This window comes from Alosa pseudoharengus, unplaced genomic scaffold (genome assembly GCF_046254945.1).
Source record: "Alosa pseudoharengus isolate Yale_2024_CS ecotype anadromous, Long Island Sound unplaced genomic scaffold, YU_APseudo_1.1 YU_APseudo_1.1_scf_22, whole genome shotgun sequence".
Taxonomy (NCBI): domain Eukaryota; kingdom Metazoa; phylum Chordata; class Actinopteri; order Clupeiformes; family Clupeidae; genus Alosa; species Alosa pseudoharengus.
This window is the reverse complement of record NW_027468680.1, coordinates 18,884,222-18,908,760: the sequence shown is the minus strand read 5'-3', so window position 1 is coordinate 18,908,760 and position 24,539 is coordinate 18,884,222. Positions and strand designations below refer to the sequence as shown.

Below are 24,539 nucleotides of genomic sequence, written 5' to 3'. Positions count from 1 at the left end.
TTTAATCTGTCCACAATGATGTGCACATCACTTCTGTACGGGAAACCTTCTGGGTTGTGGGGGAATTGATGCCCCAAATAGACAAACCCTGGCCTGAAACTCAGTATTTCAGCACCAAGTCTTTATTTCTTTAGGTTAGAACACTAATAGGCAAGATTCAAACTACTCCGGTCTGCAGCATAGCCTACTGCTATAAACTTCACTCCAACAGAGGGCGCTGTGTACAATTGAAACCCAGAGCCGTGTTGAAACCATGCTAAACATAGACATAATAGATTATGTCTATGATGCTAAACATTGCTCTTTTTCACTGTCCTCAATTACAGTTTAAAGATAGTGTATCGCTAAATTTAAATGGATACGGCAGGTACCGGTAAGTGTTTTGTGATGACTCTCATTTCAACAAGAGCGTTGCTGTCTTCAAAGAATACAACTTAACAACATTTCAATCATAGGAGGCTTGCTAAGTTATGCTACAAATTTGTCCTTGTGCTTGAAATTGTGTAAGTAAATAACACAATACCATTTGTTTCTTCAGCATTTTATATCTGAGGTGATAAATGATGAAATAGCTGTGATACAGGCCAGCCTACATAAATAAGACAAATGACAATATACTACATAGGCTAAAAGTTGGTGCTGCATTTGTTGATTGCTATATGAAGGTAAATATTGTCTAATGTATTCTAATACAACTTGAATAATCTTTCAGGACTTGGAATGGACTTGCAATAGGCCAGATCTAGGCCTGCTGTAATCATGTAATCAATGTATTTTCAGATGTCACTGTCATCAAAGTCAGTATGGCCCTCTGGCCTATGTTGCCCACCCTGCTTAAGAGTATTGCACAATTTTGGGGGAGTCAATTAGTAAAACAGTGAAAGCTCATCCTCAGCATCTTTTTTCAACCCTAAACCTGAATATTTTCCTGAGCATCTCCTCTTGTCTGTGTTCCACAGATTACGCTGGAGCAGGCTCTGGTGCTGTGCCAGAAGTACCACTCGCGCATGCAGATGGCCTGCGAGTGGCTGGAGGACGCGGTGGGCTTCCTGCAGCAGGCCAGCCTGGGCGTGGATGTGGAGAACTACGAGGAGTGCCTGCGCCAGCACGAGGACATCATGGCGTCTGAGCAGGACTTCCTGAGCGTGCTGCGCGAGCTTGAGGACCTGCCGCCACAGCTGGAGAAGCTGGTCAACCCCACGGCCGGGGAGCAGCTTCGCCTCAGCGTGGAGTCGGCCCAGCAGAGGGGCGTAGAGGTGCGCGACCAGCTGCAGTGCCACCAGGACGTCCTTAACAGGTATGAGCAAAGATTCCTGATAGATACTTACATACATATACAGTACACACACACACACACACACACACACACACACACATATACATACACATATACATATACATATACACATAGACATACAGCTCTGGAAAAAATTAGAGACCACATTTGAGTGACATTTGAATGAGTTGATGGGTCATATTCAAATTTGCAGTGGTCTCTTAATTTTGAATATGACTGTCAACTCATTCGAATGTCACTCAGCAACTGTAGAATGACATCAGAAAAATGTGCATTGGTCTCCTATTTTTTTTCCAGAGCTGTATATACATACACTTTATTAATCCCATGGGGAATACAAGTATCCAGTAGCTTCTATTACATATACAGAACAAGAAAAAACGCTCACAATTGTGAGATGATGAGATGATAGTCCATCCACCATATAGATGAAATCTCTTATGTTGTAGTATTGATTCAGATGCAAACCTTCAAGGGTCTGATTATATCTGTGTATTGTCAAAGTGGGGTTTTGAGTTCAATATTACAGATTAAAATATTTTTATCTCCTTTGAGCTGTCTCCTTCTGTAGTGCTCCTCTGATAGGCTTTGGAGATATTTCTTCTGAAAGGCTTGGTCATTTCCCTCTCTTCCCAGCTGTGTGGAGCAGTGGACGGCCTATCAGGAGGCTCGGCAGACCGTCATTGAGCTGATGAATGAAGCGGAGAAGAAGCTGACCGAGTTCTCCACAGCAAAGGCTGAAACGGCCCAGGAGGCAGAGGAGAAGCTCCGTAGCCACAAGGTATGAATACAGAAATTAGAGAAAGTATGTCCTCAGTGATTAATGATGAATGAAAACACTGTAGGAGTTGGAGACTATTCTGTGGAGTTGTGGTGACAGAAACAAGATCACAGAATTTGTAATAAAACAAAATGGAGGGCTTTCATTCAATCACACATTTTGCCTTATTTTTGAAATGCATCAGAAATCTAATTCAGTTATGGCCTCCTCCTCTTTGCAGTCTCTGGTGTCCATGGTGAACAGCTTCCAGGACAAACTGACGGAGCTGGAAGAGCAGGCGTCTCAGCTGGAGCTGATTGGCAGTGACGCCAGCAAGGCCACCATCAGCCGCTCCATGACCACCGTGTGGCAGCGGTGGACGCGACTGCGCAGCGTGTCTCGTGCGCAGGAGAGGGTGCTGGAGGACACGACACTCGAATGGAAGACCTTCAGAGACAAGGTAGCCTATGAGACGTAAAAGCTGAGTAGCATGGTCATGATCACAACGTGGTGATATACCACTGCCATACCACTCCCACTCATCACAATTTTAGACAGACCAACTGTGTAGTAGAACCACTGACTTAGTACCATTCTGAACACAAATTTGTATTATATATCGCAGCATTCCTACTTACTGTAGATGTTCTTACTCAGCCATGTTATCATATGTTGCTTTGTAACTCAAAGTTTAGTTCTAGACTAAAAGCTTTTTTTTTTCAATGGAGATTTTCACTGAAGTTCTCTTTTTAAGTCTAGGGGTCTAGGCTTAATCCATGAATTGGAAAATGGTACAATGTGTTTACCTCGTGTGTTTCCCAGATGACTAAGATGCGGTCAGCGGTGGACGAGCTGCAGAACCGCCTGCCCGAGTGTGCGGCGGAGAAGGCCAGTAAGGCCACGCTGCAGTCGCAGCAGGAGCTGCAGGAGGTGCTAAGCCAGGACGTGGAGCGGCAGCAGTCGGCCATCACCCTGCTGCAGCAGTACGCCCTCAGCCTGCTCCACGGCTCCACACAGGTGCCCACGCTTGCCGCCCAGCAGCAGGAGCTGCCCGCACTAAACGACATCCGAGCCCTGCAGCAGCAGCTGGACAGGTCAGCAGCTGGACATGTGACGGAGTTGATGATTGTCATTATGTGACTTAAGAGAGGCAGCTAACAGTTAGCATTACCAGATAAAAGTGGTGATATTTTATTTAGTAAAGTAACATAGAAAGCAGGTGACTATAATGCCATTTAACAGCCCTGATAGGTTCTTGAATGGTAATGGGTAATAGTTTTGACTTGTAATGTATGTATGACCTGACTTGTTAATTAAGTGATCAACAGAGTTGACAGTTTGAATATGAAGGTATCGATATGTAATTGTGATTATCTGTCACATGTATTTCCTTATCTACCTTTCTTTCTTTCTTTCACTAGTCTGCTTCAAAAGACACGTGCCAATCTAACCCGTGTCCAGCAGGAGCTGAAGGACAGGGAGGGTGTGGAGAGAGAGCTTAGCCATGTGAAGACCTGGATCCATCAGTCCCGAGAGCTCCTGCTCAACCCCACAGCAGACTTAGACCTGCTCCTGCAGGAGCTAGAGGTGAGGGACTGGACATGTTCTGTAACATTCTACCTGACTGCAGTTTGTCTTTTTTTATTCAAAGTCCTGTGTCCACTTCAAGATTCGATAGTTAATTTTTAATTTGCAAATACAAACCATCCCAAATGTTAACTTCATTTTGTATGAGATATTATACTTGATAACCCACATACTTTGGTATGTTTCCAACTGGTCTTTCATCAACTTGAGGATCGAGGAATGTATTTCATCTTAAATGTTACTCTTCTTTGGGTTTCAGGTGATGCACAGTGAGCTGTTGACGCACAAGCAGAACGTGGAGAAGATTGCGGAGCAGCAACAGAGTAAATACCTGGACCTGTACACCATTCTGCCCTCAGAGATCTCCATGCAGCTGGCTGAGGTCTCACTGGCTATGGGTGCCATTGAGGATCAGGTGAGACTGTCCCAAGATCCCTTAGGCTTTACTAACTTCACTGTTTATATTCCAGTCTTAGCCAGAGTTGTCACTAGTTTTATAATTATGGCAATTTGTAGGGACATATGTAAAACACTTTTCTCCCAGTTCCTAGTGAGCCTGTGTGAGCCATATACTAGCTATGAATTATGTCCATAACATGTCTGTGTACTGCCCATTGAGCCATCATCTAATGGCGTTCATTAATGTGAAATATGGCCGTTGGTTTGGCCAAATTTTTGAACACTGTATTTTGTTATGATCCATCAAGGTCCAATCCAAAGAGAGAGACATCCAGAAGAGCAAAGACATCAAGCAGAACTTCGACTCTAGAATCCAGGATGTCTCTGAAAAGCTCAAAGCAATCTCCGCTTTGCTAAAGGAGAAGGCAACAGACATTACCCAAGCCAAAGAAGAAACCAAAGTATACCTTAGCAAAAAAAAGCACATTTTCACATATTGTAATATTCATAATTTGTATCATAGTAATATACATAATCTGTAGCATTGGAAATGTATGTATGATCTGGTGATGCGGGTTGCTTAAGCCGGACTACATCTATGTTCGCAGGGCCTGTGTATGGAGCTTGAAGGCTGTGGCAGGATGCTGTCAGAGCTGGCCATGGCCGTGCAGGAGTTCGGCCGCCGGAACCCCCTCCTGGCGCAGCAGCTAAGCGAGGCCATCGGCAAACTGGAGGAGATCCAGCACCACACCAGCCTCCTGGCCGAGTACAGAGCCGCCTGGCTCAGGAAGGTCAGAGACGCTGCACTGAGGGGTTATCAGATAGCACCCACCAAGAGAGATGAAACTCTGTAGACTCAAATGGGAGTAGATGACTATACGATGTGGCTCTTTGGAGACCCTGTGGCTAATATGGATACATCAATCTAATTCGGTGATATCCTCTGGTCATCTAGCTCATTTTCATCATCAGATGTTCAGAACTGAGTATCTTATCCCACTGAAAATAGCTGAGAGGCGTGTTTCGTTATGTGTATTGCACAAGCTAACGGAATGTACATCTAGAGATTTTAACCCTGTGGGTGTCCTCCTCAGGCTGAGGTCTACGCTGATGAGTACCAGGAGATGCTGGAGTTCACGCTCAAGTGGACTGACAAAGCCAAGAGCTTGCTGAAGGCCTCCGTCATCTGGAGCTCCGCCTCCCATCTCCAAGAGCAGATCAGAATGTACCAGGTTAGGCTTCACTCATCGAACACTCAATGAATGAATGAAGGAATTTATTTATTGTCAATATATTGGTGTGTACGACAAAATGCAGGTCATTATACTGAGATATAGAAAGACAAAGGAAAATCAGAGAAAGAAAAGTAGTACATTAACAATAAGTAAGGGATAATGTATAGAACGCCGGTCATTATTGGGAAAATAAGTCCCGACAGGGCGAGCCGGACCCCGACGCGCAGCGGAGTTAATGGAGTGTTCTACTTGCATTGTGAAGAGCCGTGTAATAATCTTATATTAATAAATGGAATAAAATATTAATGCATCTTTACCTATTTTAGTGTATGTCATAAAGCCACTTTTAATATTATAAAATTACTGATCATTTTGTGCCTAGGCAATAGGGTCTGGATTACATACAAATGAAAGTTACTGTTGAGTGTATAAAAATAGTTTATTTCTTAAATAAATATGATGCAAAAATAAATATAATAAACTCAAATAATCACAAATACATCATTTAAAATATGTAAGAAACAGTGATTGTTTGCAGAAAAGCTTATTTATCTCAGTGCCAATACTTCCGTATAAACACATTCTTTGGCCAGTCTGTATTTCCTTCATCTTTTTAAAGACATTTCATCGTTCAACTCCCTTGTTAAGCAAATTGTTAAAAATAAATAAATAAATAAAATGCAAAATCAACCCAGAAACAGAATGTAAAATTATCTACTAAAAGTTTATTTAATATACTGTATATTTTAAAAAACAAAAACAAAAAACAATAATGGTTCATAATAATGTGATCTTGTTTTACTGCCTACAGCCTTTTTCGCCTGGCCATTCTTCTGCGGCCAAAGACGCAAAACAAACATGAGCAAGGAACAGGGTAGTGGACCACAATATCTTGACCATCCAGCTGGATGTGCATCACATCATCCCTGTTCTCTGCTTTCTTTCCCTCTCTTTTTGCTCTCTTCTCGGCGTTCATTGCTTTCTTTTCTGCCTTCTTCGCTTGTTTTTCCGCTTTCTTGAGGGCTTTCTGCTGCTTTTTATTTTCAGCCTTCCTGATGCGCTCCTCCAGCTTTGCGATCTGCTGCAGAGCTGCCACTCTTGTGTTTGCAGTCACACTGCTGGTTTCCTAAAGGAAACAAAGCACAATTCATTCATCTTTTGAAAATAGTCAGATATATATGTTAAATTATCAGAATATCTTAAGAACATTTAAGACGTAACATTCAAACACCACAAAGCTCCACTTCGTTAAAAAATAAATAAATAAATAAATAAATAAATAGAGTAAAAAAACAAATAACACCATGGCAGGCAGAGCAGGCCTAGGAATCAAAACGAGTGAAGTACCTGGGGAGCAAAATCAGGGGTGGTCTGATGCTGTCCAAAACACCACCATTTCCTGGGTTGTCTGTCCAGGCTCTTAGCAGGACCGTTCCCTGCTGTTCCTCCCAAGTGTATGGTATCCTGAAGGAGAAAACATCCAAACATGAAATACTGAAGAGATTTGGAATCCCATTTCTCATTAGACTAGGGTCCATAGACAACATAAACAGCATTAGGAAACAAAAGAAATTACCTGAGGAGAAACGTCAGAAATGGCCTGGTGTTTTCTGAAACACTGCAGTTTTCTGAGTTTCTTTTCCTGGCTTACCATGGGTCCAATCCCAGACGTTTCTTCCAGGTGTTTGATGGCCCTCTAAAGACAAAAAAGAAAAAGTAATGCATGAGGGTGGGTCTTAAAGGTCTTGGATGCTTTGCTATTACATATCCAACTTTATCCAAAACAACACAACAGCTAAATGGGATAACAGAGAAGCCTCCGTCTTACCATTCTGCCCATCAGGTCTTTCATCAGCTTTTCTTTGCTGATAGCCACAGACATAAAAGCAGACAGCAGGGCCTCCTCTCTCTCCCTCATCTGCCTGTCCCAATCCATTCTCTCCTGGATCATTTCCCTCTCCAGAGCAGCCAGGGTCATTGTGTGTTCCTCCCTCTGCTCTTGCAGGAGATTCTGGAGGTTGTTTCTGTCCTTCTCAAGAGCAATGAAATATCTTTCAAGCTCTCTCAGATCAGAGACCCTGTCCTCCCTCTCCATCTTTATGGAGATCTCCTCCAGCTTAGACGAGGCCCTGTTCTCCAGCTCTGTGTTTCCAGCGGTTTGAACCTTCTGGAGGCGTCCACAGAGGAGATCAACTCTCTTCATGATGGTTGTTGGAGTTTCCATGTGTTTATCCAGACTTCTACAATCGCAAAACACACAAGAAACTGTCATGACAATTAAACTGCTCAGATAAGAAGTAGGTGTTAAAACTCAGATTCATAATCTAGATCCATATAGGAGTCGTCGGCAGTATGGAACGGGAGGGTAGGCGATTTTATTAGTACAATCGTGGTGTTTCGATAGCTATCTATGTAGTCTAGCGGCTAGCCTACAGGAAAAGTGTACGTATCGTTCTGATTAAACAACGAGTGGTATCCCCTTGGCTGTAACAGCCCCACTGGCTTTTGAACACGCATTTGAAATGTTTAACAGTTATCCGGTACAGTACAAAACGATTATTGATCTCACCTCTGAAGAAGTAGAAGGTCGTAAGATCAAACGTTTGAGTAATCGTTTCGAAAATCCAGTCAAATCCAGTCGAAAATCAAGCCAAAAAAGATGCGTGCCAATCGCTTTCCAAAATGAAATGCAAGTAATTGATAGAATGTTTGGATGTTTCCATGGTATTGTAGAATTATGGACGCCTTTACGTAGGCTCAGAACCATGTAGAGTTCCATGGCATGTTTTGAGTTTTAATACGTAGGCTCAGAACTTTATAAATTCTATGGGTCTGATAGGCCACCGCGATCTGAAAATTTCGAAAGACATTTTATACAGCCTACATATGTTATCAAGTTGCTCTTTTAATTTTACAACAAATGACGCGACCGCTAATTTTTTGTTGTTCAGGTAGCCTAGAATAGCCTATGATAGGCTATTCACATTCAACGCAACGGGGTTGACAAATAATAAAATATCAATAATAGCAACAATCGTTTATATTATAATAGTAAAATACAAAATGCTTACATAAAGAAACAAATAGTATAGCCTAGCCTGTATAATAATAATAATAATAATAATAATAATAACGAAAACAATAAGATAACATTCAATTTAATCCCACACCGGGGAATTTGAATTGTTACAACAGCCAGGAAAGATGGATCCAGCAATAATAAAAAATAAATATCATAAAAATATTAAGCAATTAAACTATTCAATTCAATTAATACAATTCTTCATGACAGCGGTATAATAGAGCCTGATGGCAGATGGAATGAAAGACCTGCGGTAGCGGTACTTCTTACAAAGTGGGTGCTGATAAGCGCTATCACTGTCCCGTGATCAGGGGGTGATCAGAATTGGCTGTGATTGATGCAAGTTTGTCCAACATCCTCTCACCCACCACCTCAATAGAGTCCAGAGAGCAGCCAATAACAGAGCCAGCTTTCTTAACCAGCTTATTTAGCCTTTTTCTGTCCCTCTCAGAGCTTCCACTTCCCCAACAGACGCTACAACTGAGTCATAAAAATGTATTAACAGTGGCCTTCACACACCAAAGGACCTCAGTCTTCTAAGTAGATGGAGACAACTTTGGACCTTCTTGGCCATCTGTGTTGTGTGTCCAGTCCAGTCTGTTGATTCAGGTGAACACCTAGGTATTTGTAGACTGATACCACCTCAATATCCGCTCCCTGAATGTTCAGTGGTGCACATGATGGGAAAGTCAATTACCATTTCTTTAGTCTTACTGGTGTTCAACAGAAGGTAGTGTCCTCCACACCATTCAATGAAGTTGGCGATGACCAGTATTCTGGAATCCATGCCAAGCCTCCTCAATCGACAAAGGAAGAAGAACCACTGTCTCGCTGCCTTCGTGACCACACTTTTGTGGGTCACAAATGTAAACGTCTGAAGCAGTCGTTACTAAGTAGCTGTTACTAAGGAAATGAGGCAGGAAGTGACTAGTTCAGGTTTCATTATCACTTTCTTGATCAGAGACGGTTGATGTGCTCTAAAGAGTCTTTGTCTTGACACTTGTGCGTTGCAGTCGGTGCTGCGGGAGTCCCGGGCGCTGCAGGGGGACCTGGAGGCCATGCTGGAGAAGGTGGAGCTGCTGTCCGAGGGGCTGCAGGTGGAGGCAATGAACCAGCAGGCGTCCGAGCTGAGCCGCCTCACACAGCAGCTGGAGCAGGACATCCGCATGCGCCTGCAGAACCTGCAGGACGCAGCAGAGGTACCAGAAGCTAGCTTTCTCTCTGACCACTTACCCTAACCTTATTGGTTAATGACTAAACCTCAAGGTTCAAGCTCATGTTCAAGGTGGACTCTATTCCTACTTTATAATGATATAGATAAATCTGAGTTTAATTTAATTTAATTTAATTTAATTTAATTTAATTTAATTTAATTTAATTTAATTAAACCTCCATAGCCATATTATTGTACATGCCCCAAACATTCAATGAAATGCTTTTGAGGTTCTAGTTGGTCAGATTTATTAAAAGAAGAGTCAAATCAAATGATCAAATCAAATCAAATCAGACCAAATGAAAGATCAAATGAAACCCCCTTTTTTCTGTTCTTTTCAGGACATGGAGAAGTTTGAGAGTGAAGTGAAGAATCTGCAGGTGTCTCTGGAGCAGGTGCAGTCCACTCTCACATCACCTGAGCTCACTCGCCTCAGCCTGAAGGACCAACTCTCTCACAGACAGGTAACACAACACAACACTTCTAAATTCTAACACTAATGCAGATCAGGTTTTTAAATGTGTAGGTTTATTAGCCTTTAAATATGACTAACTGCATCTGCAGGAGAATGAATGAGATCAGATACCAGGTGATAATGCTGTGTTGACTGAGCAGGGGCTTTGGCTCTTGTGTGTGCTAGCGTCTGTTGTCTGAGATGGAGAGCTTCAAGCAGCAGGTGCAGGAGGTACAGGTGTGCCAGAGCGCTCTGCGGGTACCTGAGGAGGCAGTGACCAGTCTGCCCATCTGCCGCACTGCCCTTAACCTCCAGCAGGAGGCCAGCCAGCTGCAGCATACCGCCATCCAGCAGTGCAACATCCTACAAGTAAACACACACACACACACACACACACACACACACAGACACACACACACACACACACACACACGCAATTGTACAGGTACACCTGAAGGAGCACGCTTAATGTGATGGATTATCTCACAGCAATTCACATATGAAGTAGTAAGCCCTGTAACAGCAGAATAGACAGCTTCCTTCACACAACTTCCTTCACAGAAGCATGTTGTATTTTATAACGAATAGCGTTCTGTCTCACACATTCTCACCTGCCTATTCTTGTAAGCTAGGATACTGTACTGATGAATTTTGTCTCCCAGGAGGCCGTGGTGCAGCATGAGCAGTATAAACAGGAAGTGAGTCACCTGCAGAGCCTGATGGAGGAGGCCCACGGGCTTATCCAGGCCCAGCCAGTCGCCAGTGGCAACATCCAAGAGCTGCAGGCCCAGATCAAACAGCATGAGGTGTGTGCTCATGGACACACACACACACACACACACACACACACATACACACGTAAAATGTACAGTAAAGACAAGACACACACACTGTTCTTGCTCAACCAAACCCAGACCCACCCTCATGCTTTTGATTCTTTGCCTGAACAGGAGCTGGCCCAGAAGATCCGGGGCTACCAAGAGCAGATCTCCTCCCTGAACTCCAAGTGCCGGATGCTGACGGTGAAGGCTCGTCACGCCAGCATGCTGCTGAGTGTCAGTGAGGGGCAGGGGGCCCCTGACGACCCTGCCAAAAAAGCCTCTCTAGCACAGCCCTCTGTAGTCATGGTAGGTGTCTGAGTGTGTGTGGACTGGTGATGTATAATATACCTACATTCATATCATGAATGTATATGTATATTTTGTGTGTGTGTGTGTAGTCAGTGTATGAGAGAAAGAAAATAATACAATCTTTGTTGGTTGTTAGTTGCATGAATTTTTGTCAGACCTTTTTTCTAGTCTTTTCTGATCACTAACATGCCTACTATTCTCATATTTTTCTGTCTGTGCACTCATCCCCGTGTGTGTATCTATGTGTGTGTGTGTACGCGTGCGCATGCCTCCTCTGCACCACTCATCTGCGCTGTCAGATGACCGCCGGCCGCTGTCACACCCTTTTGTCCCCGGTGACTGAGGAGTCTGGCGAGGAGGGCACCAGCAGCGAGATCTCCTCGCCCCCTTTCTGTCGCTCTCCCTCTCCTATCTCTTACACAGACCCGTCTCTCTACCAGGTACACAGACACATGTGATCTGATTCAAGACTTCATAGCCATACAACTTAGTTGTGTGCTAGAGATAAGTCAACATCCAATAACAGCATGACACATAATAAAAAAACAAGCGTCTGCTACAGTAAATGAATAAATGAAAATGCAAGATATATGAACACATAACATGCACTATGTAGCCCCATGAAGAGCATGCTGGGCCCTTTTACAGCCTCACAGCTTCATGCTAAAGTGATGTGGTCATGTGTTTTTTTTTATGTTATCTGTGTGAAATTAACATGTGGTTGTTGAATATGAGTTTGAATGAACAAAAAAAAATGGAGTTGATGGGAACAGTTCAAAATGTTTTGAAAATGTATCATGAGCTAAATGACACAGTACTATGTTGGTTACCCCACATACTTCTGTTGTGCTGCTTTATTGAACAGGATTGTTCTGCAGTCTTGCAAGCAAACACTGATGTTTAGGCTACTGTCTGTGTGTGTGAGGGAGCCTGTGTTGATGTGTCCCATGCTTTCTTGACTGTCCAGCTGGGAAGGGGTACCCTGACTCGCACTACTGTACAGGAGCTCTACGACCCCACCCTGGAGTCTGTGGCCAATCTTGATGATCTGCAGCGCTCCTGGGAAACACTGAAGAATGTGGTATGCAAGCAAAGCATTATGAAGAATTAGTTTCAATGTGCTCCATGGTCTCCAGTAAAATAAATAAATAAATAAATAAATAAAACAAAAACATGTTTTAGTTGTAGTCTTAAAACATGGCGGTTGAAACTGTTTCCAGATCAGTGAGAAGCAGAGGAGCCTGTATGAGGCCCTGGAGAGGCAGCAGCGCTACCAGGGCTCCCTCCAGGCCATCTCCTCTAAGATGGAGGCAGTGGAGGCCCAGCTGAGGCAGAAGAGCTTTGAGGCAGACCACAGCCCTGACGACCAGCTCGACAGCCACCAGGTAAGGATGAGAGAGGGCCAGGTATCGGCTCAGCAGCAGAACATGTATTATAGTCATGGTATACTTACATAGAGTTATTCGTACCTTTGTTTGTTTCATATAACATGATGTTATGTATCACATATTGCATATTATCAATAACATCAATACATCAATAACGTGTTTCATGTAACATGATAAAAGTGATGTTTTATAGTATCTAAAATGCTGCTCTGCATAAGTTGGCTGTAAAAAGATGGTAACTCAAATGTATTTATTCCATTGTCCTCGCTATGCCCTTGCTATGGAGAATACTAATGACTCGTGCGTTGTTTGTAGACTCTGATGGATGAGGTGCAGTGTCTGCAGGATGAGATCGACGCCCTCCACAGCGGCTTCTCAGAGGAGCTGGTGTCAGACGCACTGGACTCTGACCCCGGCCACCAGCTGGCGCTGCAGTCCAGCCTGTCAGTGCTGGCAGAGAGGATGGCCACTATCCGCACTAAGGCCTCAGGCAGAGGCCAGCTACTGGAGGCAAGGGCCAACTCCACAGTCTCATACGCACACAGTCACATGGTAGAGACATGGACATAAGCATAGACACACCCTCATTCTCATATGTACACACATTTACATTTACATTTATTCATTTAGAACACTTAAATCCAAAAAGACTTACAAAATAAGGAATAATATTCAATCTATCTTGCAAAGGAAACCTTAGGTAACAATAAATACTACTACAACTAGATGTACCGCAGAGCGGTACAAAATATGACCGCCGCCCAGTCCAGCACATTTTTTCCACAAAAAGAAATCACGCTGAAAGGCCTATATGATTCTAACTGTCTCACTAAATTGCATTATCCACACTCAATTCTCACTGGTATCTGCTAGACAACAAGTACCAAAACATGATTAGTTCATAGATTTCACATGTAAAATTCATTTTATACAACCCCACCTCCATCTTGCCTGTTCATAATTATGAGAAATTCTTGATTGTTTGTGTTATGTTTATGTTATGTGTGTGGGTGTGTGTGTGTGTGTGAGTGTGTGTGTGTGTGTGTGTGTGTGTGTGTGTGTGTGTGTGTGTGTGCGTGCCTGCGTATGTGCCTGTGCATGGAAGCGTACATATGTCTACTGTGTGAGTATGTGTCATGATTACTGTGAATGTGTGTGTGTGTGTGTATCTGTTTGTGCACATGTGTGCACATGAACTGGGTTAACATGACCCCTGGAGGCAAATATCGGAAAAAATGGTCATCCTAGGCCCTACAGTTCTCAAGATATTCACAGAGAACTGTGTCTGGCCTACCCTCCTTTCGGGGGGTCCAGTCCAGCGGGGGGGCTACAGATCAAAACGAAAAATGACAGTTCCATGCTATCCATGTGGGGGTACATGCCCACCAAGTTTTGTGTACCCCGGTCTTTCAGTGTCCCGGGAATCCTTGTTGGTGTACGTCACTAAATGTACACATAAATTGTTTTATTGTAAGGCCCCCCATGAACGAAAGTACACAAAACTTGGCATGCATTCGGAGGGTGTCATAATGATCCTACACTTTCAATTTCGTGCAGTTTTGACCATGTCAGCCAGAGATATTGTGATGAAAACACCTAATTTTTTGCTTTTTAATTTTTAACTAGGTGGCGCTATACATGAAATAAGTGGTAATGGGATGGGTTGACATGGCCCCTTGAGATCAACATACAAAAAAAAGGTGGACCTCCTAGGCCCTACGGTTCTCGAGATATTCACAGAAAACTGTCTCCGGCCACCTACAGGCCAGTTGGTGTATAGTAACATAAATTAATTTATTGTGTGGCCCCCCATGAACGGAATTCCACGAAACTTGGCGTGCATTCAGAGGGTGTCATAATGATCCTACACTTCCAATTTCGTGCAGTTTTGACTATGTTAGGTCACAGATACCTGCGATTACAACACCTCATTTTTACTTTTTTGTGTTTAACTAGGTGGCGCTATACATGAAATGAGTGGTTATGGAATGGGTTGACATGGCCCCTTGAGATCAACATACAAAAAAAAAATGGTCCCCCTAAACCTTACGGTTCTCGAGATATTCACAGAAAACTGTGTCTGCCCTACCCTCCTTTCGGGGGGTGCAGTCCAGCGGGGGGGCTACAGATCAAAACGAAAAACGATGGTTCCATGCTATCCATCTGGGGTTACATGCCCACCAAGTTTCGTCTACCCCGGTCTTTCAGTGTCCCGGGAATCATTGACAGAAATTTGGACATGCGAAAAAGAAAAAAAAAAAAAAAAAAAAATCTGACTAAACCTATATGACCGCCGCTTCGCTGCGCGGCGGTCATAATAAACACTACTACACTCACACAGTACACAAAGACACAATGTTCACACACTCACAGTTCAGTGGCACACTCACATGCGGTAATCTAAACACAAGTGGTCAGCAACATCTCTGGCTGTACAGTGTACAACTTGAATACATGTGTGAATACAACAGCGATGTGTCTCGGCTGACCACTTGTGATTGGATCACCCAAGATGTGTTCTGAAGCCAAACGTAAACAAGCCCCCCTCTGTGTGTGCCCCCAGGAGCGGATGAGCCATCGCCTGGAGGGCCAGCAACGCGAGGAGGTGCTGGAGGAGTGCCACGTGCTGGCCGACGAGCTGCACCAGTGGATGCTGCGGACCCGCAGTGCCCTGTGCTCCACCCCGCAGGACGGCGATGCCGACGTCGAGGAGCAGCTCGAGGACTGTCAGGTCAGAGCGCCCCCTGGAGGCTCAGATCAACAGGCATGGTCACTAATGGGCAGACGTGGGAAAGTGAGATGGAACAGAAACCAGATTTTAGATTTTTTTTCAAATGTGTATGGATAGATTTAATCAAAATGTTCATAATATTTTTTTTTACTAAAGACACTCTTTAGTCAGATTGGCAGACTGACTTAACACTAGAGTCCTGCTGAAAGTGTCTTCTTCCAAGAAAGACATTTTTGTCAGTGCCGGTTTTCCTCTGAAGGTTTTAAAGGGCTTTGATTACTGTGAAAGCTTTCAGATCATTATGCTACAATCCGCAAATTAAACTATAGTAAGGCTCTAGCTCCCATTCCCCCATACAGAGCTTAAGGGAACTGGCCTGCACGGCAGCAGGAGAATAAGCTGCCTGTGTGGATCATTTAAATGGTTAGTGACTTAGCAGCTGTAGCCCTACACTTAATCTGATTATGCAAATGCCTATGCATGACTTCGGCCAATCCTGCGCAACGTTACCTCCAACTTTGTCCCAGCGCCCAGTGGGATTTGAAGTGATTAGCGGAGCGCAGGCAGGGGATTGGTCGGGAGCGGTCATCTCGGTTTGCATATTCATGAGGGGGTTTCTCCCGGGGAAGGGCGCGGGAGGCGCAGCACCTGTTGTGGTTGGGAGAAGACGTCGGTTCAGGTCAGGAGACGTTCGATGTTAGCTATGACCCCCCCCCCCCCCCGACAGCACCGACAACTCCTGTGACTGCTTGTCATCTTGCTCACGGTTAGCCTAAGCCTAGTTAGCCGCAAGATATGCCAGTCCTCTATCTTGGGTCTTGACTGAAAAAAGGGGGGCAGCTTTTCCAACACATTGCATTGCATTCTTACTGGAGTTTTAACGGTAGTAGCAGCACTAGTGGCGGCAGAATGTACTCCGAACATGGCTCATGAGGGATTACCGTTGTTGGCGCTTTAGTGGTGGACGCTGTGGGCAGTGGGCGTCAGACGCTGGGTGGGGGGGCGGGTGGGGGTGGGGGGGGCTTTTGCGATGAGGCCGACCGGTCCGGGCTGAGCCGAGCCGGACCCGAGTGCAGCGGAGCGTGATGTTTGAGCTGGCCTCTCTGCTGCTGCTCCTGCAGAATGCGCTGGCCGAGCTGGAGGAGAAGGTGGGGGCCCTGGAGGAGCTGGTGCAGCGCGGGGAGAGCCTGCTGCAGGAGGCGCCGCGCGAGGAGACGCGCCGGGAGGCCGAGCTGCTCACCAGCCGCCTGTGCACGCTCAAGGGCAGCCTGCTGGAGCTGCAGAGGATGCTGCAGGACAAACACCAGCACCTGCAGGTCAGTGCAGTCTGTGTGTTTCAGGTATAATAACATGTGAAAGTGTATGAGCTTGTGGTGCAATTGCACAAAGAAGTGTTTTTGTGTGTCTGTGTGCATATGTATTGCCCAGAGCTGGGTGTTAGTACTTCACAAAGTATTGTGTATTGTGTGTGTGTGTGTGTGTGTGTGTGTTTATATTGTGTCTTTCTATTGTGTGTGTGTGTGTGTGTGTGTGTGTGTGTATGTGTTATGTCTACTGCATAGAGCTGGGTGCTATTTCTTCTGAGCCAAAAGTGTGTTTTGCCACCCCAGAATCAGTCGTTACAGGTTGAAATTTGAAAGAGCTGTTTGATGTTAGTTAACATGCCTGTGTGTGTGTGTGGATTGCCTCTCAGGTGTGTGTGCAGGAGCAGGATGACAGCGAGTCTGACTCCACGCTCTCCCAGAGCTCCACAGTGCAGGACTGGCTGGACCAGGCCCGCTGCACCCGCACCCAGCAACAGCAGGACACCCTCCAGAGACAGAAGGTATGCATCTACTCACACACACACACACACACATGAACATTTATGCAGGCCTTTATATGAAATTCAAGTAAACTCACAGCACATTCTGTGTGTGTGTGTGCGTGTGTGTGTGCAGGAGCTGGAAGAGCAGCTGGCTGAGCAGAAGCGGCTGCTGCAGTCTGTTGCAACCAGAGGGGAGGAGATCATGATCCAGCAAGCGTCTCCCAGCGGCTCCAGGTACACAAGCATTGCACCTCTGGGGTCAAAGGTCACAAACCTACACCAATATCAGAACAACACTCCACCACTACCAAGAGCAATGACTCCAATCTTCAGTGCCACTGGAACTTTGGCTAAAGACATTTACATAGTTTACATAGCACAACATAGGTAGCCCATTACCATTACTAATGCATATATATTTGTGCTGTGCGATATGACCTTGTCTGGCTTCCACACTTTCATCTTTACTTACTCATCTCTCTCTCTCTCTCTCTCTCTCTCTCTCTCTCTTCTCAGTGTAACAGATCCTCTGGAGCTCCTGGAGCAGGAGGCTGAGGCGTCGTCTCTGAGCCCAGAGCAGAGGAGGCAGAGGTGGGAGCGTCTGAGCAGGGACCTGGCCACCAAACTGCAGCTCCTCCAGAGAAACCTCGAACAGGAGCAAGGCCAGATGGTATATTATGCTCGCATGCACATACACAGGCACTCAAGCTTCAGCTTTTATTCACACACTTCCTGTCTGTCACTCTGCAGACACGCACCCAACCATGCCCATTTATAGTTAGCACATTAACACACACACACACACACACACACACAGCACATTTCATATCACTTTTGTCACCTACTTAGCACTCTTGTCATCGCGTTTCTGTCACCTACTTAGAACTCCATACTGCTCTACACACATACATCACCAAAATTCCATAGCTGATGTTTTTAGTAAGGCCCCAGCTTTGAAGGTTTTAGAATATCTTACTAGCATAGATTTTTAAAAACATATTTAAGCTTCTCTAACACCGAATGCTCTGGCCATTAAATAGCCTTAGTTGCTGAAATGGCCTTAAATTAAACAAACAAACAAACTCTACACACATACAAGTCTCACACTGTGCTGCTGTGTGCTCCAGGTGTTCTCTAGAACCACGCCGGTGAGCCCATCAGCGCCGGCGCTGAAGGCCGAGCAGCCCGTCCCGGACCAGTCCTCCCTGACGCCCGTGTTCCAGGGCTTCAGCGAAGCAGTGGAGGACATGGGCACCCAGGTGACTGACCGCTCCCACACTGCTACTGCTGTGTACACCACCGATAAACCGTCGCTACCACTGGAGCACTGTGACTGTCAATGTCATGTCAGTGACACAATGCACTGTGAAATGCCAAGTCTCTGTGTATGTGAATAATGCCACATGTCTCTGCATAGGATGGAATGTTATCAGCCTGTTGTCTGCAATTTTGTAATGTGTATGTGTGTTTGTGTGTGTGTGTGTGTGTGTGTGTGTGTGTGTGTGTGTGTGTGTGTGTGTGTGTGTGTGTGTGTGTGTGTGTGTGTGTGTGTGTGTGTGTGTGTGTGTAGGAGGCTGTGGAGCAAGAACTGTATTCGGCTCTCTCTGCCACTTCCTCCTGGCTGGATAAGGTGGAGAACATGCTCTTCTCTGGACCCCTGCTACTGTCAGAGAACATACAAACCCAACTGTCCAAGGAGGAGGTGAGTTTAATGAGTGCATACTCATACACACATCAACATAGCTCAGTCATGCATACGTGGATGCCTGTAGCGTCAGCGTTCATAGATAGATTAGTAGGTTCTGTCATGCTGTATGAGACCCATGCAAATATGTCATGCACACAAATGATAAGGCATATGTCATACAAGTATATCATACACACAAATGTTACCCCATGACATGCAAGTAGCAGACACGCATGCGCCGCACACACACACACACACACGCACACACACACACACGCACACACGCACACACACACACACACACACACACACACACACACACACACACACACACGCACACACACGCACACACACATTGTCTGTAAGCCTGTACTTTTCTTAAGTGGGTTGTAAACAAATGTATGTTCCACGGCTCCACAGTCTCTGGGGCAAGGTGTGAGTCAGGTGGCCGAGGAGGTGAGCCAAAGCTGGGGGAGGCTGCGGGCCACTGACGGCCTATGTGAGGAGGACCAGCCTCTGATGGAGGAGACCCTTGACTGCCTGAGCCAGAGGCTGCGAGTGTTGGACTCTGCTCTGGGCAGCCGCTGTGACCACATCAGGGCCAGGATGGAGGAGCTCACAGCCTTCCAGGTGAGGTGCTTTTGGACCTCATTTCTCAAACAAACCTAACTTTAATGTGCTCTCATAATGCTCTCATAAACCTAACTTTAATGTGCTTTAATGTGCTCTCATAATGTGCTCTCATTACCTCATTTGTTGAAGTAATATGGTTTAATTTTCTATATAGTGCATATACATGGAACATTAATAGGTTGAGGCAGAGTATGATCATGAAAACCTGTTAAAATACAGTTGAGGAAATTGCAGTAGTGCACATAGGAAGGTGTGGGTTCAGTACATCAAATCCACGTATGCACACAAAACAGGTCCAGAGCTGTTGGAGACACTTCAACCTTACTGTAAATTATATTAAACAGTATAACCAAATGAGCAGTAGACCTGTGTTTGTATTGGTGTTGAATAGCCTTGTTTGTTGAGCAGACCTGTGTTTGTATTGGTGTTGAGTAGCCTTGTTTGTTGAGCAGACCTGTGTTTGTATTGGTGTTGAGTAGCTTTGTTTGTTGAGCAGACCTGTGTTTGTATTGGTGTTGAGTAGCCTTGGTTGTTGAGCAGACCTGTGTTTATATTGGTGTTGACTAGCCTTGTTTGTTGAGCAGACCTGTGTTTGTATTGGTGTTGAATAGCCTTGTTTGTTGAGCAGACCTGTGTTTGTATTGGTGTTGAATAGCCTTGTTTGTTGAGCAGACCTGTGTTTGTATTGGTGTTGAATAGCCTTGTTTGTTGAGCAGACCTGTGTTTGTATTGGTGTTGAATAGCCTTGTTTGTTGTCTGCAGACTGAGCTGAGGGTGCTGGGTGCTGCTCTGGCAGACAGGAAGTGTGAGATTCTGCAGAAGATGGCCGGCATCCTAGACCGACCAGCACAGCAACAGCAGGAGGTGAGACCTGTGAAAGTCCTCATTCATACACACACACACACACACACACACACACACACACACACACACACACACACACACACACACACACACACACACACACACACTAAAACACTAAAACACTGTTTCACACACATCCTTCTAGCCCAAGAAGGGTTAAACCCAATAGATATATTATCTGTGTGACTAGATTGTAGCTGAGGCGGAGGAGATGTTGCGAGAGCTCGAGTACAAGCTCACCGAGCTAAAGGTCAGAGGAGCCCAGCTGCAGCCTGACCAGGCCACCACCAACCAGCTGCTCAAATTACAGGTGGGACACACATACTCATCATTCTCTTTCTCTCTCACACACACACACACACACACACACACACATACACACACACTTGATCTTGAACTTGATTTGAGTTGGGTTTCTATAGGATGCCTATGAGGAGCTGGTTCTGACGGTGGGCTCTCGGCGTAGCGGGCTCAACCAGAACCTGGCGCTGAAAACCCAGTACGAGCGAGCCCTACAGGACCTCACTGACCTCCTCGACACGGCGCAGGACAAGATGGCTGCCGGGCAGAAGCTCATGGCCAGCTCTGTGGAGGAGGTGCACAACCTGCTGTCCAAACACAAGGTGCTGTAGAACCCCCACCAACACAACTCACGGAATGTTCTAGTCCCATCTGGGGAAAACTGTCCAGTTTACAGCATGTGTGATTGAACACTGCGCGAAGTCTCGATAAAATCTAGTTTTTTTTATTTTATTTTTTTTATTTTGGGGGGGGGGGGTTTGGTCATGTACACACCCAAACACACATGCACACACACCATATATTACATACTGTGTTTAAGAAATGATATCTACTGTATAGGCACTTCCTTCATTGGTCTGCTCATTGCTCTTCTGTCCTTCCCCTCCCTTCAGGAATTTTTCCAGGGCCTGGAGTCTCACACCATCCTGACAGAGACCTTCTTCAGGAAGATCAGTGTGTTTGTGCTGCCTTCTGAGACCCAGGAGCTGGAGCAGACGCTGAAACGTGCGCAGAGCATCCTCAAGCAGGCCCATCGCAGAGGCGTGGAGATTGAACACATCCTTGAGGTGAGAGAGAGAGACCAGAAAAGAAACAATAAATTGAGAGAAGATTTAAAAACTGTCTAAACAAATTGTGCTCTGGATGACTGTTCTGGATTCAAGACCAATGTTGATATCAGTCATCATCATTGAAATATATCAACTTCTACGTATTCTTTTTTTGTGTGTGTAGAGCTGGACGCGTGTGGTGCAGGACTGCCACACCCTCTCCCAGGAGCTGGTCACGGCAGAGGACACCCTGGCTGGAGTAGGCCTGCTGGAGGAGTCAGAGGAGAGGCTGGCAGAGAGAATATCGCTCTACCAGGTACCACTCATACAAGGGCTCAATGCTGTATCAACATTACACAGACTGTAATATGCAGTACCATGTATTATAGTATATTATAGCCAACAATACACACAACAGACTTTACAGTAATATGAAGCACCATGTTACACATAATAGCCAGTTACTTGTAAATGCAAACAAACAATCAACTGCATTCAGTGTCTAAAACTGCCATCGGTAATGCTTACCCACACTGTCCCCAGGCTAAAGCAACACTGCTTTGATCACTTTGGAAAGCTCCAGATGTTAGAATCCTCCAAAGTGATCAAAGCAGAGTTACTTTACATTAACACTACTGAATGTCAGTGTTGACAAAACGTTCGGTTGGACTATATGTACTCAGTCCACCTCTCTGACCGTTGCTCTCCCCCCCTGTCCCCTCCCCTCTCGTCTCGTCACAGGGTCAGCGGGAGCGGCTGGCGGAGCGTCAGCCAGAGCTGCAGCAGCTGCTTGGCGAGGGCCGTCGGCTGCTGCAGGCGCTGGGCAGCCCGGCCCTGGAGAGCCAGCTGACCCTGCTGGGCGAGCGCTGGCTCAGCTGCAGCACCCGCGTCGCCAAGGAGCTGCAGAGGCTGGAGGCCATCCTCAAACACCAGAGCAGGTCAGAGCGCCCCCCTGTGGAGAGGAGGCATTCGCTCACTAAGCACTGGGCTAAGGGGAACACATACACCATTGGATTTGACATTCACAGACAACCAGCCCACTTGTCACCCTATGGTCTTACAATACTGTACATCTATACATTCTCCTGTACTTGTTTTTGTTCCATATTTCTCTTTAATTAGGTGTGGGGTACAGGTCACAGGCTCAGTTGTTAGTGTAAATCCCTATTTAATGTTCATGACCTATGACCTCCTCCCCTCCTCAGGTACCAGGGTGAGATGACCGAGCTGAGCCAGTGGCTGCAGGACGCCCTGGAGCGTCTGGAGTACTGGAGCACACAAGCCATGGTGGTCCCTCAGGACCCGGAGATGGTGCGAGACCACCTCTACACCTTCCTGGTATGTCACAGTCACATGAACTCATCCACTCTTGATTTGTTGTGTTGTGATAACGACTGGACTTTATCGCGCAGCCCTGTTAACTCTGCTGATGTGGAGATTATGACAATATCCAGATGATCAATTAGCTATCAATAAACAGACTGCACTAATCAGAGTTTGTTGCTCTATGCTAATGTGCCATTTTGTATTGGATGGTCGTGTTAATGTGGAGTTTTTCTCGCCCTGTTTGGAAATTATTCTGTTTTGAAACATGTATTACTACCAATGTAGATGTAGATTTCCTCCAACTGTGGACGGAACTAGTCAAATATTAGACTGGTGATGGGCAACTATCTGTCATGATGGTGGAGTGGTGTGTGATAGCTGGGAAATCTTTTAGTGGCTATCAGTGGACTTTTAATTTGCTTATCACCCCTGTCCTGCAGGAGTTCTGTAAGGAGGTGGAGAGGCGCTCTCCACTGAAGGCCTCCGTGCTCACTGAGGGCAACCAGCTGCTTCGACTGAAGCGGATGGACACGGCGGCACTGCGGTCCGAGCTGGCACTGGTGGACTCGCAGTGGGGCGAGCTGCTCACCCGCATCCCGCTGGTCCAGGAGCGGTTGCACCAGGTACACACTAGAAGCACCAGCGTTACCAGTAGCACCAGCCGTACCAGTAGCACCAGCGTTACCAGTAGCACCAGCAGTACCAGTAGCACCAGCGTTACCAGTAGCACCAGCAGTACTAGTAGCACCAGCGTTAGCAGTAGCACCAGTAGCAGCCAATAGCATCCAGTAGGCTCTCCCCAGCACTCTGAGAGATTAGTGGCTACTGCTAATGGGATTAGCCACACTTTCCCAGGGTGTCAGGGCTGATCTTTACGTGTTCAGTAGAACAAACAAATATAATTTTACTCCCTCGTAACAGGTATTTACCCACATTTGCTGAGATTGTGAGTTCATGTAATAGATGCTGGAGGAGGTCAGATTGTTGGGGTGTTAGTGCCATAGAACTTCTGCCATCCTCTCACTTACTTAGACACGGCGCAGTGAATATGTCCAGCACAACATGCACAATACATAATGTGTTCATTTGCTGTGTGTAGCAAAGGGAGAGAGCGGTCACCCCACCTGGCCTCAAACCGGGCTTGACCGCAACACCAAAGAGCCAGGCTCGTTGGTATGGCAGTCAGAACGCATACTAAACTAAAAATGGCCTCAAGATTTGACTACCCTGTCAATGAACCATGAATAAGCAAGATAACTGTGACACAAAAACATCCTTCTGTCAGAAAAAATAGAATCCATGAAATATTGACTCTCAAAAGTAGCCTGTATACCAGACTCTCTGACTTTGCAGAGAGTCTGGCCTAGATCCATTGGCAAACTTTTATTTCCTGGTTGGTGGACGCTTGTCTGAAGTTTGACATCTTTGGAGTTCAATCACTAACGTTTGGTAATGACGTATGTTAACCACGGGGGACACAACAATAACGATAGGCTTGCAACTTAAACGTAATCGCTCTCAGGAACGCCCTCTGTTCGCTGGTTGGTTCGGAGACAAGTTGCCGAAGTAAACGAAGTGAACGAGAGCTATTCCAGACGGAGTACTGTAGGGAAAATAAATCGAGCGGAAGTATGTAGGCAGGCGGAGGCCAGGCTATCTCAAAAGGCAGATTATAGTTCATGAGATAATAATTATTTGTATAATTGTTTTCTCAGCGGTCATCTTCCTGCTGTCCTTGTCTGATTGGTCCGTTTCTGCCCCGTTTCAGCTCCAGATGGAGAAGCTGGCCTCTCGGCACGCCATGTCCGAGCTGGTCGCCTGGATATCCCTGATGGACAAGACCATTCAGGAGGACGAGGAGAACCTCAAATCAGCT

General features: G+C 45.7%; 1 protein-coding gene across 5 annotated transcripts in view; it reads left to right on the top strand.

Annotated features, from left to right (window-relative positions):
- syne1b (spectrin repeat containing, nuclear envelope 1b) overlaps positions 1 to 24,539 on the top strand; it is a 107,144-nt gene that overhangs the window by 54,721 nt on the left and 27,884 nt on the right. For 4 of the 5 annotated variants that reach the window (XM_076299214.1, XM_076299213.1, XM_076299211.1 and 1 more), the window contains 35 exons: positions 960 to 1,297; positions 1,934 to 2,078; positions 2,299 to 2,517; positions 2,880 to 3,151; positions 3,479 to 3,644; positions 3,904 to 4,059; positions 4,352 to 4,504; positions 4,652 to 4,834; positions 5,138 to 5,275; positions 9,374 to 9,559; positions 9,915 to 10,037; positions 10,214 to 10,396; positions 10,690 to 10,833; positions 10,978 to 11,154; positions 11,457 to 11,597; positions 12,125 to 12,238; positions 12,378 to 12,542; positions 12,861 to 13,055; positions 15,109 to 15,276; positions 16,398 to 16,592; positions 16,970 to 17,101; positions 17,217 to 17,317; positions 17,600 to 17,753; positions 18,211 to 18,342; positions 18,654 to 18,785; positions 19,191 to 19,400; positions 20,166 to 20,267; positions 20,458 to 20,577; positions 20,690 to 20,890; positions 21,182 to 21,355; positions 21,522 to 21,653; positions 22,079 to 22,275; positions 22,543 to 22,675; positions 23,104 to 23,286; positions 24,432 to 24,539. The exon at positions 24,432 to 24,539 is cut by the window's right edge and continues 42 nt beyond it. In XM_076299214.1, the coding sequence (XP_076155329.1) occupies positions 960 to 1,297; positions 1,934 to 2,078; positions 2,299 to 2,517; positions 2,880 to 3,151; positions 3,479 to 3,644; positions 3,904 to 4,059; positions 4,352 to 4,504; positions 4,652 to 4,834; positions 5,138 to 5,275; positions 9,374 to 9,559; positions 9,915 to 10,037; positions 10,214 to 10,396; positions 10,690 to 10,833; positions 10,978 to 11,154; positions 11,457 to 11,597; positions 12,125 to 12,238; positions 12,378 to 12,542; positions 12,861 to 13,055; positions 15,109 to 15,276; positions 16,398 to 16,592; positions 16,970 to 17,101; positions 17,217 to 17,317; positions 17,600 to 17,753; positions 18,211 to 18,342; positions 18,654 to 18,785; positions 19,191 to 19,400; positions 20,166 to 20,267; positions 20,458 to 20,577; positions 20,690 to 20,890; positions 21,182 to 21,355; positions 21,522 to 21,653; positions 22,079 to 22,275; positions 22,543 to 22,675; positions 23,104 to 23,286; positions 24,432 to 24,539 (5,772 nt within the window). The remainder of the gene's footprint in view (positions 1 to 959; positions 1,298 to 1,933; positions 2,079 to 2,298; positions 2,518 to 2,879; positions 3,152 to 3,478; positions 3,645 to 3,903; positions 4,060 to 4,351; positions 4,505 to 4,651; positions 4,835 to 5,137; positions 5,276 to 9,373; positions 9,560 to 9,914; positions 10,038 to 10,213; positions 10,397 to 10,689; positions 10,834 to 10,977; positions 11,155 to 11,456; positions 11,598 to 12,124; positions 12,239 to 12,377; positions 12,543 to 12,860; positions 13,056 to 15,108; positions 15,277 to 16,397; positions 16,593 to 16,969; positions 17,102 to 17,216; positions 17,318 to 17,599; positions 17,754 to 18,210; positions 18,343 to 18,653; positions 18,786 to 19,190; positions 19,401 to 20,165; positions 20,268 to 20,457; positions 20,578 to 20,689; positions 20,891 to 21,181; positions 21,356 to 21,521; positions 21,654 to 22,078; positions 22,276 to 22,542; positions 22,676 to 23,103; positions 23,287 to 24,431) is intronic. The other variant, XM_076299212.1, reaches the window with a different exon arrangement.